Genomic DNA, 19042 nt, shown 5'->3' with positions numbered 1-19042 from the left:
TATAAATAAGTAGACATTTGATCAACATGATTGAAACCATAGAAGGGAGTATTACTTACCCTAAAAAAAAAACTAATGTATCTAGTTTTCACACTTAATTTATCTAGTTTTCTGTAAATACAAAAAAAAATTTTAAAATTAAAATTAAAATTAAAATAACTAATAATTTAATTAGAATTAAGAAAATTATAAAATTCAATTAACATATATAATTATTTTCCAACAAAAAAAAGATACATGGGACGAATGGAAACAAAAATACAGACAATTTATATGCAACATAACTTACCAACCAAATATTACTACAGCTTGAGCCACTCCATGCAAGGGCAGAGTCCCCAACACAACCTCGCCGGATACGAATCCTTCAAGTAAACCTCCCTGTCCGTCCCAATTATGTAAAAACTAAATGAACTACGATTTCGAGCCATCGTTACCCGAGTTACCGGAACCACTGTGATGCTATGTCTCTCGCATATCTGCCTCGCTGTCGGAGGCACCGCAGCTCGCTCGCCAATAACTTCCGAGGAAAATTTGTTGAGGAAATACGAATCGGCAAAGAAGGCCGGAGTGCACTGGTAGGCTTGGGTGTTGCACAGCTGCACTCCTTTGGCTCTGTGGAAAACATCGTCGGGAACTGACGCCGCTCCCCTTGTTGCGCTTACTTTTCTCGCCTGCAGCGTTTTCCTGTTGGCAAATATGTTTCGATGCATGTTATTAGTTTCAGAACAAGTACAAGGGAAAAGTCGTAAATTTGATTATGCAAGTGACAGAGCTATCAAATCAAATAGTTAATATCATTTACCAAACTATCCATTTTTTAAATTAGTCCTGTCCCAGTATTAATTTTCCTACTGTACTATCTACCTTGTATTAATAATATCATTACAATTTACAATATATTACACCAATATCATTATTTTTATATTATGCAACACTAATAAAGTTAATTTTGTCATTTTAACATTATTTCTACTATATACCAATATAATATTAATATTAATAAAACTCCGTGAAAAAAAATTATTTGGATACTTCTTTAAGGGACGAAGGAAGTGCTATTTTTTCTCATAACATCATATCAAAATATAATTTTAAATCAATTTCCTCATTTTTGGGTTCAAGCTAAACAGACTACTACTGTTCAACTCAACTCGCACGAGTCCTTGTGAAATATTACATCAAAATACTATTTAAACCAAATTAAAATCATAATTAAACAAACCCTATATTACATAAGAAATCAAAATTTCATTCAAGATATAGCTAAATACACCTAATTAAATTGCATTAACAAAAAAAAAAAAAAAAAAAAACAAAATGAAACTATTAACTCAAAATTTTCATTATTCTCAAACTAAAAATTGAAAATCAAAATTTTACGGAAACACACTTTAAAAATGACCATGTATGAAGAAATATTGTATTTTACTCCTCGTTGCTCTAATAATCTCGTATTTGTACATGACACTTATTTCATACTTCTAGAAAAATAACAAGTTGATGATCTAAAAAACATGTTTACGTGAAATACTCAACAATTCACTTAAAAGAACTAAAATTAAGGAGCGCATTTGCATAACTAGTGTCAAAATTTTTGCCGGGCAAATTTAATAAAGATTCATACCATTTAACGATTGCCACTTGGCGCGTTAGAAGAGAGCCTCCGCCCCGACAAGTTCCACACTTGATTAATCCACGAGACCCACACGTTGCACATGGAATCAAGCCCTTGCCATCACATTTTCGACAACTGCAAACAATTGTTAGTCATACATATAGAGAAAGAACATGAACAACATTGATCACCAAACTACTAACAAACCTTAGGGCATTTTCGTTCAAAACTAAGATTGTATTTCCACATAAAATGCTTACATTGTATCTGAGCCATCTTTATGAGCGATCAACCCTCGACCATAACAAGTAGGACATTGAGACATTTGATTCTCCTTATAGAAGCCGGGCTCTTTTTCGGCATTACAAGAGGCGCATATAATATTTCCTCTTCCCGCGCAATCTACACAAATCCAATAAACACAGGAACACATCAGTGACCTTTTCTGATCTAACATTCGATAATAAATATCAAAGTTAAGTTTGATAAACAAGGCCCATCAATCTAATAGATCATACCTGAACATTTATCGACAACTTCAGAATGAGGAATCACTTTCCGTGACTCTTTTTGGGGTATAAACAGTACGGGAAACTCCGACCTGAGATCCAATTCCCAAATTCCGAGTTCAGGGCCTTTATCTTTTCCATCCACTTCACCTCCACCATACGGCTGTGTCTCTGATAAGGTTTCCCTCTCTTCAACGAATGTTTCAAGAGTTCCCACATAAACATTGCAATCCTCCACGGCATGAATAGCCCATGTCCGAGCAGGACGACTTCCCCAACAACAACGATGGCCAACGTGATCTATCAAAAGCTCACGAATTTCCACCTCATCCAATACTTGCCTGTGTTTTGTATTCAAAGAATTACACTATGTTTACAAATACACTTTTAGAGCTTTTGATACTGTTGATCAACCGTAATTTAATCCAAAACATACCATCAAATGCCTATTCTCTTTCGCAAAACATCACATAAATTACTAATATTTTACTATTCTCAAAAAATTTCAAAAATTTAAAAGTTTTGGTTTGGACAGAACCTTAAAATTGCAGCTACATTCATGTATTTTGTTCATAAATGGATCAACTACATAGGTATCTAATCATTTGAAATTCCGAATTATCGATTACATTACCTTTGTACACCAGCGGCATTTTCAGCCAAAGGTCCATAATATCCAGTCTGAGGATAACCAACTGCTTGCTCTGCAATAGATAATTTGTTTAACAAATCAAGATAAGATTCTTTGATAGAGCAATTAGGATCTGAAAGTGAACAAAGCAACTAGAGCTTCTACAACAACGATGCAGCTATGGAAGAAAAACCTAATTTACGAACAACAAAATCAAGATAAAATTCTTTGATAGAGAAATTAGGATCTGAAAGTGAACAAAGCAACTAAAGCTTCCACAACAGTGATGCAACAATGGAAGAAAACCTTATTTACGAACAACAAATTAAGATAAAATTCTTTGGTAGAGAAATTAGGATCTGAAAGTGAACAGAGCAACTAAAGCTAAAACAACAGTGATGCAGCTATGGAAGAAAACATATAATTTACGAACAAATCAAGCAATACAAACAAAAACAATTATAATCCAACTATATAGGCAAGACTTGGCACTCCATTTCTCTGAAATTCAAACGATAGTCACAACAATCAAATTACCGATAGGATAGGCAGGATTAGGAGGACTGAGTAAAGGAGCGTGAAGAGAGAGAGGATAGGGTTCGCGAAAAGCCGCCGCGGATCGAATTTCGTCGACGCTGACTTCAGTTCCTGACAAGGAAGCCGTCGGAATCGCCGATCCAACCCTCCCGATGTGCTCGTACGAACTCCATTTATCTGCACCAAAAAGCACTGAATGATTGAAGAAAGGAGTAGAACACAAAATTGCTCACCTAAAAACCGTTGGCTTACCTGCTGACAACAAAGGCTGCTCCATTTTCTTCTGATTGTTCTTGATTCAAATCAAAACTTCGATTGATGATCAAACTATGACTATGAATCATTGAATCTGAGTATTTAATACTGCAGAAATTTATCTTAATCGAGAAGGAAAACCCGAGGTCCGGTTGATCCTGTTCTTGGGGCAGGTAATGTCTTGGAAGCTCCCGGACTCCCACACCAGATATATAGACAGGCCCATTGGGCCGTAATAACTTAACCGGGCTTGTAAAGGCCCACTTTAGATTTATTTATTTATTTATTTATATGTAATTAGAGTTCCTTGCCAGGCCCAGGATTGTACCTGGACAGCTGCAAGTGAAGCACTGCAGCAGCAATGGTGAAGGGACGACAAGCAGAACGAGTGGGAATCTGGAACGATCTTTGGATTGGATACAAGAGGCGAGTAGAAATTTTGGATTATTATTATTATTATTATTATTATTATTATCTCAGTACCGCTTCCTCCAAACGAAAATATTTAATTTTTTTATATAGAAAATTATAGAAATAATATAAAAATAATAAACATGTTTAAATGTAAATGAAATTGCGTAATGAGAAAATGCAAGTACGTCTTCACTTTAACCAAAATCTTCAATTGAGGGTAGGGTTCTTTGCGTTTTCATCCTGTATTTCATTATTTTAAAAAAAATCTAATCAATTTATATATATATTATATGAAAATTTAATTTTATATTCAAAATATTATATCACAATTTAAAATTTTATTCCTAAAAATACTAAACTCAATTTCCTAACCATAAATAATCATCCCCTAGGAAAAAGCTTTTACAAAAATAATAGTCATAATAATAATGAGACACCTCATTTTGCATTTAAAATATTGTTATTTTTTATTTATGAATGCGAGATTGTATTTTGAATGTTTTGGATATAAAATCTTTCGTATAAAAAGAATAAATTTCTTAGGTGTATTTTATACTATTTATTGCCTATTTTTATTATTAATCTATAACAAATTATTTTTTCTCTATTCAAAATATATACACTATTTTTTAACAGATAATATTAGAAAAAGACAAAAAAAAAATAAACAAACATCACCTTAAAATTAAACATTATAAATTATTAGGTTAATCTTAGTAAATTCTAACGAACACTGTAACAATGGAGTTGAACATGCGAACAGTGGTGGCAGTAAATCAGAATGTGTATATATATATATATAAATGCCATAAACAACCACTTTTTGTGCTATACCCTTTTCATTCAAGAAAAACAAAAATAATTATTAAGAGTAAGAACATTAGGAATAATAAAACCAAAAATATTTAATAATTAAAAAAAAAAAAAAAAAAATCAGATTCAGGCAAGCAAATGTAAAGAACAGATTTAAAGGAGGGTTAAAGAATTTCTAACCATCACTGCAGTTTCTTCATCTCTAATATCCATTTATGAACCTTCATATCCAAGCCCACCAAGAGATGCCTCATTTTTCTATACCAAGATGTTGCGAATGTTTCGATTCGATCTTCAAATTTTTCGTACAGTGCCGGGATTGTAAGAACAATGACAAGACCTGAAGGAGCAAAGAATAGTTAGAAATATACAAAGCTACTGGTTTCGATCTTTTAGAAGATAAAAAGTTTTTAAGATTGATAGAGATATGGATCTTTTCTGGCTTACTAATGTAGCCCAAGGTAAGGAGATCGGTGAGGCTTCCGAGAATCGATGTTGCCAAAAGACCAAGAGCTGCTGTGATGAACATCTTCGAGTCCCTTCCATGGGCAATATCTTGTGACACTAAGAGCACATTGTTTACATGGCTGCGAATAATGGTAGCTGCTTCATTTACAAGTTCTTCCGAGAGATACAAATGTGGTAGAGGCGGAGGTGGTCTGTTTACAACAATTGTAAGGAAGTAAGAAATAGCCTCTCCGGCTGCATTTAAGTAGTGTATCATATGAACTGACAGTACATGACAATAATCCATACAATACATACTATAGTTGATTTCAACACCCCTTATAGAGAGACCTATTAACATACTCACATTACAAACATACCATTACGCATATAATTACTTAAAAAAATGTCAAAAACTCTTATACATTTTCACTAATCAATAAAATAATATTATTTCTTAATCTATTACAAATTCTCAAAAAGGCCTTTTATAACATGCTGTCTGCCTATTTATAATATTCTGATAGAAAAAATCAGTACGATGCTATTTGCCTATTTATAATATGCTGACAGAAAAAATCTAGTATTATGTTGGCTGCCTATTTATAATATGCTCACTGGAAAAAAAATCAGATGCTAATTTTAACTAATATGTGTTAATTGAAACTATATCTTGTCTGCCTATTTATGATATGCTGATGGGAAAAATCAGTACATGCTAACCTCTCCCTAGCCACTCCTTTTCAAGATCAAAATAATGCCTTGTAATATATCTATTATAACAGAAACTCTTCTGTTTACTTTGGCATTTGTTTTTAAGTTATTTTGCAACGACATGATCGCTGCTAATTATGAAAACATATTTATTTCATATCATAAAGCATCGCATCGAACCTATTTAAGCCAAAACACAAAGTAAACAAAGCATCAATCTATCTACTTCATATGATCTTTTTGGAGCAAGATGGTTCGGTAACTTAGTAACTGATAAAGCAGAAGATTCAGAACGAAATTGAAGAAATGATTTTCTTGTGCAGAGTCAATCTATCTACTTCATATAATCTTCTTGGAGCAAGCTGGTTCGGTAACTTAGTAACTAATAGAGCAGAAGCTTCAAAGTGATGATTTTCTTGTCCAGCATTTTCTTTCAGAAGTCAGTTGCTTGATTGTGTTTATTATGCTCGATGATATCAATCTCAATTCAGCCTTGAATTTAGATAAGAATTATCAACCCTAATTCAATTTCAAGAAGCCATAAAAATAGCTATAGTAGCACAGAGTAGAGGGGGGGAAAATACAAGAAACCTGTTCAAAATTGCTGCAGATTTTGCCCACAGAAACAGAATGGTGAAGAGGAGCAGGAACACACTTGAAAACAGTGACAGAAGAGTGTAACCTGATATCTCGAAAACCACCCAAGCAGCCAAAGTCACCACTAAAATTCGAACAGTCAGATCCTTCCGTCTCCATAGAATTACATCTGCAACTGTTTATCAGAAAAAGATTCAAACAGTCAACTCCTTCAATTCAAATATCGAATTCAGGACTCGCTTATCATTTGCTAGGTTAATGACAAATTTCACGTCAGCGATTTTCAGTATGTAATTCTGTGTGCGAGTTAGATCCGCTTGATCGGAACTCAATTGCGGACAAACGCGATTTTTATTCAATTTGAACTAAACTTATCCTTATTTTTGTTGGATATCGCTTGATTGCGAAACCGATGAGTCAGAATTAAGTCTTCCGTAAAGTCGATTCAAAACTGAAAACCAGCGAAGATGAAGAACTTGACTGAATTTCAATCAACAAGCAAAAAAACGACAACTCGAGACTTACCGAGACCTCCGCCGAGAATCTGATGAACAGTTCTTTGCCTGTTGAACAGCCGATCGGACGAAACCATCATCAATACTTTTGAGTGAAAAAATGAAAAACAGGAATCATTAACTGATTCAATTTACTTCCACTTTTATATCAGGCAAAGGAATGATCCAGTCACGAGACCAAAAACACCTCAATCTCCCAATCCTCAATATGGAATTAAATTAAAAGCTCAGTCCACTCTGTAAAGCTCACAGCGCATTTATTTCTCTTTCCTCAGTCGCCCAATTTCTTATTTGTAAACATATTTTCCACACACACACGCAGAAATTCCAGCTTAAAAGCTTGAAAACACCTTTTCCATTGGTAACTTTTCGTCAAATCCAAAAAAGTACCTCCGCTGGATGGCCTTGGTCGGCGGACTGGCTTGAGGATAGAGACGTGTGGGGGAGGTTTCTCCCGCTGCTACCATTTTCTTCTTCCTCTTTCCTGTCGCTGTTTTATGCGCTGTTTGTCGTCAAGCAGATTTTTAGAAAATTGTGTCTATTTATATTAATACAATTTCTCAATTATTTTCTATATAATAAAATTTAAATAGATATAAAAATATTACTCCGTGTATAGTTTACTAACTCGATGTTTTAAAACTCAAATCCAAAATAATAATAATAATAATAATAATAATAATAAATAAACGAGAAAAATTGTGGACTACCAAAACTTGTAGCTACCAAACACGATTTAAGGGGTGTAGTTGGTCTAGATATAAAATTATACTTCTCTCAGTTCCATAAATATAGTCTTAATTGAATTGGACATGAAATTTAAAAAATATTGATATTATATTTATAGTTGATAAAAAATATGAATAAAAATTTTTCTTTTTTTTGTAAAAAATAGTGACAATTATTGTTTTGAAATAAAAAAAAAAAAAAAAATACAAGAGATGGAAGGAGCAGAGGAAAGTAGAGAGCAGGAAAATAGATATAACATATAAATACAGAAAAGTTCGATCTACTATAGATAATACATTACATTCTAGTAGAATAAAAAAAAAAAAAGAGGAATATATTGATTAAGAGAAAATGATAGGTTAGATAAGATAGTATAATTTTATGTAAGGTGTGTTTCATTGTGGAATTTTACTCAAATTTTTATTATATGTAGTATTTTTTAAAATATTGAATGAAATATACATATATTGTTTATTTTATACTTAATATTAATTTTATATTTTAAATATTACTGATCATCTGTATTTCAAGTCTTATTCGAAATCTTTTAAGTCGGATTTGGTCAACTTGATTTCAGATAACTTGATAATCCAAGCAAACTCCAAAAACCACGTAAAATATACCAAAAAATATGAAAATCGATACAAAACATATCTGAAAATTGAAAAATTTTAAACTCATCTACAAAATTCAATAAGAAATAGATTAAAAAACTTGATTTTGTTTATATATATATATATATATTTATAATTAGTATATTGTTTTTTATATAATTTTATTTTTTCTATATTATTTCATTTTATAAAATATTCTTTCGGTCCGACTCTAAAAATCTTATTTATTTTTTGCATAATTGTATTTAATATTAAAAATATTTTTTATTTGTATATTTTTTTGCACAAATGTCATTATAATAGTACTATAAGACATATTTTTGTCATTTCTCTTTATTTGTACTATGTTTTCATATAATAATACATGCAAAAAATAAATAAGACTCCTGAAGCCGGACTAAAGTAGTACTATTATAATTTGAAATAAATAGAAATTAATTTTGATGATAAAATTATATTAAAATTAAGTTGAATTTGAATTTTGGATTATTTTATTATCATTTTTATACTTGGGATTATCAGGTGATTTTGAAGCCCAACTTATCTAACCCCAATTAATTTATTATTTTTTAAAAGTTTAGTTTAGATTGACTTCTTTTTTTTTTTTTTTTTTTTTTTTTTTTTTTTTTTTTTTAGTTCAGAACAACTAAATTTGAACCTAAATTTTTTCATTTAAAACATCTTCGGTTTTTGGATGGATTTAATGTTGACACTCTTATCAACACATTTAAAGTGTGTTTGTTTGTGGTTTGAATTTTGAGTTGGGATTTAAATAGTAAAAATTTTGAATTTGAATAGTTGTATGATGTGATATAAATAAAACGATTGATATGATTGTTTGAATGTAAAATTAATTTTTTTATAATATAAAAAATAAAAAATAAGCGTTTAATTTAATATTTTTTTTTAAAAAAAAATGAGATAGAATAATTGGATTTCAATCCCCCAATTAAACACACCCACTCATCCAAACACACCCTAATTTGAAAATTCACATAAATATGATTTGTTTAATTGGTGATTATTTATTCTAATTTTGATATGTAATATTTTAAAAATAAAAAATAGTATAATTTTACATAGAATTGTAAAAGTTGATAAGTAAAAAAATATTAATAAAATACACCTGCATTTCCAAATCTTTATAGAAAATAATAGTACATAATAAAATTGTAATGAAAATAAATTCACTATAAAAATAAAATTTAACTATCCAACTGAAATCTAAAAGGGGACAAATGTATTTAGGTAGGAAGTAAGAGAATAAATTAATGAAGAAAAAAAAATGATAAATCAAACAAAAATTATGAAAAAATATTATCATATTTAATTAATATTTTTTTTATTTGAATATTAATTTAAATAATATTTTATAAGATCGAACTAATATATTTTCATAGTAATTATAAAAATTAAATAATAAAAAAAAATAAACTCACACCAAATTTTATTTTTATTTTTTATATATTTTTTGCATATAAAAATTCGAAACGAGGAATGGTTTATTTTCAAAATTTAATTCTCTAACTCAAATATTTGTTATTTTCTGTCGTTATTTTTTTATACCAAACATCAGAAAATAAAAATAAAATTCAAAAACAAATATTTATTTCTTAATTTTAATTTAGAAATAAAAATATTTATATTGATCTATTTTAATTTTTTTACCAAATGCTCATAAGAGAAGAGTGCAAATATGCATAAATAAAGGGGCGGTTAAGCAAGTAAAATATAAGGTTAAAAAAAATATAAATAAATAAATAAATACAACAGAATTAAAGGTTCGAGCACTTGGTGCTTCAATCTTGCTTCAATTCCTCTTCTCAGATCTCCAAAACCCTTCACTGGGGCTTTGACCACACGCAATTGTTGCCCCCTTTCTTTTGATTTTGGTTCCTAATTTCAACTCGAGTGAAATCTTAGGGTTCTTGTGCCTAATTCATGAGAACTCGGAGTTTCACGTTTCTAATTGTCCTTATTTTCGCGTTTTCGAGCTGGAGTTTTCATTATGGCGTCTCGCAATCGGAAGAGGCCAAAAAGAACAAATTTCGAGAGCGTGAGGCCACTGATGATAGTCTCGGTTATCCCAATTTGTAAGTTTTGTTTAAGCTTTTGATATTAAGGATTAGCAAGTTGCATTCTGTCGCTGATTGGATAATTGAAGGATTGACTTTTTCTTGGTTTCATTTGGATTGGAGTGTGGTTGTCGGAAACGGAAGCTATTTGTTCATGTTTAGTATCATTCGGTTGTTTGCGATTCAACAGTATAGTAGAAGTGTATTTGTGCGATTTTAGGCATGCATTTGGTACAAAATTTAGTTTGTTCAACATTTTAATATAGTACTGGTGTTTATGTTTGTGTTGGTAGCGATGAGGATGAGCTTCTGAATACACAATGTCCTCAGCATTTGGAACTGAGATGGCAGTCTGAAGTGAGTTCCAGCATATACGCTTCTCCATTGGTTGCAGATATTAACAGGTGATGAAAATAGAATTGGCCGTTGTGAAGTTTTTATATTCTGTACCTACTCTGCCCATATATATCTCTCATTCATCCATTCTGTTGCTTGCTCTTATTCTGTGTTTTAGTTTATAGAAATATGCTTAGATAATCTAGGTTGGTTCAATTATAGAGGGATGATTTGATCACCTTCTTAACCGAATTTTTTACTTTTATATAAAACTAGCACGAAGTCCTGTTAGAATGCCATTCTTTCCTACAAGTTTGTCTATAATTTTTGGATTTTTTGCATGTGATCTTTATTCTATTTCCATCTCTAGAAATTTCTTTTGTATCCTTCAGTGATGGAAAGCTCGAAGTAGTAGTACCTACCTTTGTGCACTACTTGGAAGTCCTAGAGGGCTCTGATGGCGATAAATTGCCAGGTATACTAAATGTTTGCAAAAATATACTTGTACAAAAGGGTTTTTTGATTGTTGATGATGTTATAAATTCTGTTTGTATGTAACCTATACATTTCATAATTTGGATTGAAAGACCTAACATGGATAACTAAAACTCTAGGAAGTGTCTTATTGTTTCCCATCAAGAAATGACCATGATCTGTTCTTTGTTGAATAATGTATTAGGATGGCCGGCTTTTCACCAGTCAACAGTTCACTCTAGTCCTCTTCTGTATGACATTGACAAGGATGGTGTCAGAGAAATTGCTTTAGCTACTTATAATGGTGAAGTGCTCTTCTTTAGGTAACAAATTACCACCCACCCTAAATGCTACTCTTTATCTTGAGTTAGAATAGCCATTTACTACATTCCATTTTGTGGTAAATAGGGTCTCGGGATACATGATGTCAGATAAACTGGAGATTCCAAGGTTAAGAGTTAAAAAGAATTGGTATGTGGGTTTGCATCCAGATTCAGGTGACCATGCCCACCCAGATGTTCATGATGAACAACTGATGAAAGAGGCTCTCACCAACTCATTACCTCGTATGTTCTTTCATATATTTTTTCAAGTCTTAGTTGACAGTCTACGTTATTTTGGGTTGCTTGAATATTTCAATTACAATAGTCATGTTGGAAGCTCTCATTTTAGAACTTAAGTTTGATCATCTGCAGGAACAGAGTATTAGTGAAGTTTAAGCTTATCATACTGCAGCCCAGGAAAATATTTTCATTTCTATGAGCCAGGGAGATTATTGCACCATATAAATGCCCATAATAAGACTTATGACTTTTAGTCTGTTAGGGTGGTACAATGGGATTCAAGATCTTAGTATTGTCTCTGTGCAAGTAATAAATTTGTGAAGTGGAGTAAAAACACCATGGAAAAATTAAAGCAATATTTCGACGATGGCAACTAATCAATTGTAATTTCTCTTTTAAGTTTATATTATAGACTTACCTCACCAAAATGACTGATGTGCTAGTGTAACTCCACATCATGCTGGTTGAGCATCCTGTGGAATCCAGACTAGGATGAATCCTCTACTTTTTCCCCTCCTTTGAACCTTGTTAGCGATAAAACATTAGCATGTGCGTGAGTCTGAAATTCATCTGATTCATTCTGTCAACAAGGCTAACCTTGCTATAAATTTTCATTAATGTTGATGTGAACATTCATCTTTAATTGTATGAAATAGTACTAAATTATTGAACATATGTTACCAATATTAAATGTCTCTCAGAATCCAATGGAAGTACACTCGCATCAAATGTTACACACTCTGCAACAGATCACCAGGACACATTGAATTCATCAAATTCAGTTCCAGAAGTAGTTCACAATGACACATCGTCTCTCTCAGTGCCACTTGATGCTGAACAGCATCAGCTGAATTCTTCTCAAATTGAGAACCAAGTGAAGACAAATAATAGTCAGCTAGATGGAAGCATCAAGATGCCAATGAACACAAATGGCACATCTGCTTTGGAATCTGACCATGGTAGTACCGGAGAAAGTGGAAAAGCTGCAAGAAGGCTTCTTGAAGATAAAACTTCGAATGGCAATGAGGATGTCCATGCTGCAACCGTAGAAAACATTGGAGGTCTGGAAGCAGATGCTGATTCATCATTTGATTTGTTGAGAGATACCGATGAATTGGCTGATGAGTATAATTATGACTATGATGATTATGTTAATGAAAGCATGTGGGGAGATGAGGAATGGGTTGAAACACAACATGAGAAATTGGAAGATTTTGTTGAAATAGATGCACACGTCTTGTGCACTCCAGTAAGTACAGTAATGTATGAAGCTTAATGCCAGTTTCTTGTTATGTTGAACCTCAGGATCAATGGTAATTTCAAATTTCTTCAGGTCATAGCAGACATTGATAAAGATGGCGTCTCCGAGATGATTGTTGCTGTTTCTTACTTTTTTGATCGTGAGTAAGTTTACTCCCATATACAATTTCTCTCACCTATTTTGTAGGCACATGATATCTTATCCTGTTTTGATATCCTTAACTCGTAAGCATCTGGGACATAATATAATCCCCCACATGGTTTTGTTCTTGGTGTTGAACATGAGAATGTATTTTCAAAGACATCACCAGTACTGGTGCATGTTTAGAAGTGCTAATTGTGAATGTTGTCTACTTTAAATTTCTGGTATCTGTTTTCAGTGTCGGAAGTTGTCAACTTAGTTTGCTTATTACTAGGATTCCAACTTTTATTTATTTATTTATTTTTTCCTTCAAAAAATAAGTATTAGTTTTTTTTATGGTCTCTGTGCTGATATTGAGGAAATGAGGAAGGGGGAACTGTGTCTGCCTTTTAGTTGTGTGTTTGTGTTTCTAGTTACGTCAATTATCTAATCTGTCAACTGATTTTCCAACTGACTAATTCGTAGTTTGGCAGGTATTATGACAATCCAGAACATTCAAAGGACCTTGGTGGTATTGATATTGGGAAATATGTTGCTGGAGGTATTGTTGTCTTCAACTTGGACACCAGACAAGTTAAATGGAGTACTCAACTGGATCTTAGCTCTGATACTGGGGACTTCCGGGCGTACATATATTCCTCTCCTACTGTGGCTGATTTGGATGGTGATGGGTATTTGGATATTCTTGTCGGCACTTCCTTTGGGTTGTTTTATGTCTTGGACCATAAAGGTACTTACTCTCCGAACCATTTGTTTCAACATTCTCTTCATGTCTAGCCTTCTTGCATAATTTAGCAATACAAGGACCATTACCTTCATTCACCCTGATTGATTATTGATACTACAAAGCAAATTCTATCTACTTGTTATTTGTGACCAAGCAAGAAAATTTCTTTTAGTATCTATCTACAAAGCACATTTCTTGTTTGCTGATAGTTTCTTGGAATTCTCGATTGTGTATGGTCTCGGAGCCTTTCTCATGTTGTTATTATATTCATTATTTCTTTATATCCTTATTCAGGCAAAAATAGAGATAAATTTCCGCTGGCAATGGCTGAAATTCAAGGTGCAGTAGTTGCAGCTGATATCAATGATGATGGGAAAATTGAACTAGTGACGGCTGATTCTCATGGAAATGTTGCTGCTTGGACTCCGCAAGGAGAAGAAATCTGGGAAAAACATGTTAAAAGCCTTGTTCCACAGGTGGTTTACGCCATTTTGACTTCTATTTATTTGGATTCAAACATTGTATAAGCAATTTCTGATTTCTCCAGGGTCCTACTGTTGGAGATGTGGATGGAGATGGTCATACTGATGTTGTTGTCCCAACACTCTCTGGAAACATATATGTTCTCAGTGGCAAAGATGGAACAATTGTGCGCCCATATCCTTACAGGACTCACGGTAGAGTGATGAATCAGGTTCTTCTCGTTGATTTAAGCAAACGGGGAGAGAAGAAGAAGGGGCTAACGATTGTTAGCACATCATTTGACGGGTATCTGTACCTCATAGATGGTCCCACATCATGTGCAGATGTTGTGGATATTGGAGAAACATCGTAAGATCATTCTAAGATGCTTAATTAACAAGACCCTTTTTTTAAATGTCGCCATTTAACAAAAAATCTTTCTTTGATGATAGATATAGCATGGTTTTGGCCGACAACATAGATGGTGGAGATGATCTTGATCTTATAGTGACCACCATGAATGGCAACGTCTTTTGTTTCTCAACACCTTCACCACATCATCCCCTCAAGGTAGATTTTTCTTGTACGATCTTTATGGTTGTGTTCTTTTGTAAGTTTTACGACAGATTCATACTGTTCAGATTCTTTTTTCTCTCCAAAAATATCAAATCAAACAATTACTTTTTTTCTTTTTATTCTGCTACAAATTTATTTTACGTTCTAACGCCTCATCAATATCTATTTATATCATATGAAATAACTATTTAAATTGAATTTTTTACTGTTCAAAAATTCTAACCCAAAACTCCAAACCCACAAACAAACACACCCATCTGTTTTTCAGTTGTTCTCCATCCATATTTCTTGAAATCTGTGCATAATTTTAGGCGTGGAGATCTCCAAACCAAGGAAGAAATAATGTTGCTCACTCTTATAAACGGCAAGGCATATATGTAACTCAATCGTCGCGCACTTTTCGCGATGAAGAAGGGAAGAACTTTTGGCTTGAAGTGGACATTGTAGACAATTACAGGTTTCCATCTGGCTCACAAGCACCTTATAATGTCACGGTACGTCTCAATTTTTATTTATTTATTTTTTTTACTAATCAATTATTCATATTCTTTATGTACCTAATCCTTCTTATTTTCCTTCTCTACAACCATAGATAAGTTTGTTGGTTCCCGGTAATTTCCAAGGAGAGCGAACAATTAAGCAAAACCAAATCTTTGATCGTCCTGGCCAACATCGGATCAAACTTCCGACAGTCCCTGTAAGAACTGCTGGATCTGTATTGGTGGAGATGGTCGACAAGAATGGACTCTACTTCTCAGACGAATTCTCTCTTACATTCCATCTTTATTACTACAAACTGTTGAAATGGCTCCTGGTCCTACCCATGCTTGGAATGTTCGGCATTCTCGTCATCCTGCGCCCTCAAGAAGGCATGCCATTGCCGTCATTTTCGCGAAATACTGATCTGTGATAAGAGGTAACAATCAAAATCTTTGATTTACATTTCTGGCACATTCAGGAAGAACTTAACTGTGCTTGAAAGGGCATGAATCAAAAATGCCCTGTGGAAAAATCTTGCCCCGAGCATCTGAAATGAGAGCCTAACTTATCTGTGGCATAGCAAATTTTACGTGTAACAAAACCATTCCGGGACTTCTTATAGTTACTGAATAGAAAGGTAATTTCGCAGCGCCTTGATTCCTTTGCTTCTTGCTTTTTTCGACTTCTGTAGAGCAATTCAGTTGTGTAAACTGGTATAGGGCTTGAAGTTTGACGTTTTGCCTGTGTATGCTGAGGCTAAGTTTGAGTTTTACTGCTGGAAAATTTTACACAATTTTATGTGCTGCTTTTGCTGTTTTAACTCGCTTTGTTTCGACTTTTTTCGCTTGCTTTTACCTCAAATTGGTTCTGATGGATTTGTTTCATATGATGCTTATGTGTATTTGTTGGTCATTCTAAAATACCATTCATTTATCTATCTATTTTATCTATCAATTAAATGTGATATTTTATGAAGAAAGAAAAAGAAAAAGGCCTATTTTTATTGAGAACGTTGAGGATTATAAATGATTTATTAGGTACATATGGGCTATTGCCTATGTAGAGGTATTCAATAGCAAATAGATTTGATATACATTCATGTAAATAAATATGTAAATAAATATTGAAGATAGAGAATAATAATTAAATATTTTTATTTTATCAAATATTAGTAATGAAATAAATTTAATGAACTGGTAAAAGGAAAATGAAATCAATTTAGGCTAAAAACACTAGACAAACAAAACAGCTAAAAGCGCTAGACAAACAAAACACTGCATTAAAAAAGTCAGGTTTCCATGTGCGCGTTTGTCAGGCGGCTGTAGATTGATTTAAATTTTTATTTAAATAATATTTTAATATTATATTTTTAAAAAAATAATATTGTATATTTTTTTATCAGAAACTATAGTGTTATTTGGATTTTAAATATTAAAAGAAAAAACCCTTAGATTTTATCTAAAGTTTTCATCTTTTCAAACAACCCTAAGCAAATCTCATGTTCAAATAACTCATTTTTTCAACACCAGTTCAATAAAAATAGAAAGAAATGCTGAGAGAGTTCAAGAACAAGATCAAATGAAAAAATTGAACAATATCTCAACTCAAAACAGTGCAAGCAGCATTTATGATCCAATGGTATTACTACACAAAGGTCGTTATACGACGCTTACAATCAACACCATTCTTCTTCTCATCAAGATATCATGAACCAATAAACGAGCATTATCTAAGGCAGCAACCACCCGAAGCTAAAGCTATCAACGCTATCAATAAGACAGGCACTAAATATTCCAACAGAAATGAAGATCAAATATCGAATATCCAAGAAGAGCCAACAAAGATCGAGTTAGTTCTACTTTCAACATATTCCATTGAATCAACAAGAGAAAGCACAACACTTATTACCCATCGAACGTTAAAGACAAAACAAAGTATAGATCAAATTGAAAAACAAAACAATAATAAAATTGAAAAGTTCTAAACATATCATTACAACTTTGTCTGCACAAAAAGATCGAAAACAAGGCTACAGTGCAAGAAGTGCCAACAAAGATCGAGTTAGTCATAACTTCACATATTCTATAAGGGGAAGCAGAAGCACGTGATCCCCTATCGAACAATAAAGACAAAACAGAGAAAAGATCAAAATGAAAAACAAAACAATAATAAAATCGAAAAGTTCTTGCTCATATCATTACAACTTTGTCTGCACAAAAAGATCGAAAAACAATGCTACAAAACAAACCACTAATCCAAGAAGTGCCAACAAATGTCGAGCTAGTTCTACTTTCAACACATTCCATTGAATCAACAAAATTAAACACAAACATTAAAGCCAAAACAAAGTGTACACAAAACTGAAAAAAACAAAACAATACTAAAATCGAAAAGTTCTTACACATATCATTACAACTTTGTCTGCACAAAAAGATCGAAAAAACAATGCTACAAAACAAACAACTAATATGCCTGCAACACCGGCCTCTTACCAAGCCTCTTGATCTCCCTATCCATTTGGCCAGTAACCATCAATCCAAACATTTTGAAATTACATATTAACGACCAAACCGGATGCCCAAACGTCGTCGGGACATTCCCTTCGACAAAGAAATGACTATACCAAGCCAATCCATACCCAAACAATGGCACAAATATCATACACCACCAGTTGAACACCACTGAGTACACAAACCACAATATACTGCACAGTGTTCCTGCAAAATGCCAACGCCTTGTACCTGCTTTCGAATGATGATTCATGTAAAATGGCCAAAACTCCTCCAAGCTCCTGAAATTCATCTCTCAGCTTCCCCCAAATCGAAATTGCATAATATAAACAACAAATTTTGATACAGATTACTTAAATCCCCAACAAATAATCCCCAATTCCAGACCTCCAGGGAAACCCTTAATCGGAAATCAATTTAGGGCTTGATCAAATTAACCTAACAAACAGATCCAATACTGAAATTACACTCCAGATTGTGAAGACATAACATCCAATTCACAGTATACGCAATAAATAAAGGATGAAGGGTGAACTGTAGCTATCCTCAGTGTTGAACCTCAATTGACGAAGTGAAGATGGTGATTTGAGGATCCAATTGGAGCGTGTCTTCCACCACGTCCATTACGGATATGCAATCGAACGAGTCTGCGACGACTCAAACTCGATCAGTCTCCACTCGTCAGTCAATTTCTTTGGTTGCCCAGAAATCTTTCATCACAAATCCTGGTCAGCGATGTGCATCTGATCCACAGCTGATGAAAATCTCAAACGGGAATAAAAAATATCAATAATAATTATTATTGCGTCATAAAAAATAATTATTATTATTGTAAAATATAGTCCTGATTTTAGGTTTATTTGATTGCATAAAAAACTAAAAAAAAAGGAAAAAAAATCAATACTAATGTAATTAATTAATCTATATAAACAAATATTTAGTTTCGAAAATAATATTTTAATAAAAAAATATTAAGATAAAAATAATTAGGTATTATAAAATAATTACAAAATATTTAATGAAAATTAAAAAATAAAAAATAAT

General features: G+C 32.7%; 4 protein-coding genes across 6 annotated transcripts; 1 reads left to right on the top strand and 3 right to left on the bottom strand.

The window, feature by feature from the left end:
- Positions 1 to 178: 178 nt before the first annotated feature.
- Positions 179 to 3696, bottom strand: LOC127250942 (uncharacterized). Its single transcript, XM_051274434.1, has 7 exons — positions 3548 to 3696; positions 3296 to 3472; positions 2762 to 2831; positions 2137 to 2468; positions 1879 to 2020; positions 1628 to 1753; positions 179 to 687 (listed from the first exon to the last, which is right to left on the bottom strand). The coding sequence occupies exons 1-7, from the start codon at positions 3570 to 3572 to the stop codon at positions 303 to 305; spliced, it is 1257 nt and encodes a 418-aa protein (XP_051130391.1). The 5' UTR covers positions 3573 to 3696; the 3' UTR covers positions 179 to 302.
- A 369-nt stretch (positions 3697 to 4065) lies between these two features.
- LOC127250943 (reticulon-like protein B12) lies at positions 4066 to 7562 on the bottom strand. Of its 3 annotated transcripts, XM_051274436.1 has the most exons (6): positions 7441 to 7562; positions 7061 to 7098; positions 6530 to 6710; positions 5225 to 5436; positions 4958 to 5117; positions 4066 to 4204 (listed from the first exon to the last, which is right to left on the bottom strand). In XM_051274436.1, exons 1-5 carry the CDS (start codon positions 7515 to 7517, stop codon positions 4960 to 4962), a joined length of 666 nt encoding a protein of 221 aa, XP_051130393.1. In that variant the 5' UTR covers positions 7518 to 7562; the 3' UTR covers positions 4066 to 4204; positions 4958 to 4959. The 3 variants fall into 3 exon arrangements, with proteins under 3 accessions (XP_051130393.1, XP_051130392.1, XP_051130394.1); XM_051274435.1 differs by lacking the exon at positions 4066 to 4204 and having other exon boundaries at positions 4780 to 5117; XM_051274437.1 differs by lacking the exons at positions 4066 to 4204; positions 7441 to 7562 and having other exon boundaries at positions 4780 to 5117; positions 7061 to 7411.
- Positions 7563 to 10169: 2607 nt separating this feature from the next.
- Positions 10170 to 16308, top strand: LOC127250944 (protein DEFECTIVE IN EXINE FORMATION 1). The gene is made up of 13 exons (XM_051274438.1): positions 10170 to 10486; positions 10762 to 10872; positions 11197 to 11279; positions 11484 to 11601; positions 11687 to 11844; positions 12543 to 13090; positions 13175 to 13245; positions 13717 to 13973; positions 14265 to 14446; positions 14518 to 14801; positions 14885 to 15002; positions 15320 to 15502; positions 15601 to 16308. Exons 1-13 carry the CDS (start codon positions 10335 to 10337, stop codon positions 15916 to 15918), a joined length of 2583 nt encoding a protein of 860 aa, XP_051130395.1. The 5' UTR covers positions 10170 to 10334; the 3' UTR covers positions 15919 to 16308.
- Positions 16309 to 17793: 1485 nt separating this feature from the next.
- On the bottom strand, positions 17794 to 18761 carry LOC127250783 (uncharacterized). The gene is made up of 2 exons (XM_051274204.1): positions 18557 to 18761; positions 17794 to 18436 (listed from the first exon to the last, which is right to left on the bottom strand). The coding sequence occupies exon 2, from the start codon at positions 18288 to 18290 to the stop codon at positions 17952 to 17954; it is 339 nt and encodes a 112-aa protein (XP_051130161.1). The 5' UTR covers positions 18291 to 18436; positions 18557 to 18761; the 3' UTR covers positions 17794 to 17951.
- Positions 18762 to 19042: the final 281 nt, after the last annotated feature.

Source organism: Andrographis paniculata, unplaced genomic scaffold, assembly GCF_009805555.1.
Source record: "Andrographis paniculata isolate CXL003 unplaced genomic scaffold, ASM980555v1 Contig38END, whole genome shotgun sequence".
NCBI classification, from domain to species: Eukaryota; Viridiplantae; Streptophyta; class Magnoliopsida; order Lamiales; family Acanthaceae; genus Andrographis; species Andrographis paniculata.
The sequence above is the reverse complement of the archived record's forward strand: the minus strand, read 5'-3'. Positions and strand labels throughout refer to the sequence as shown.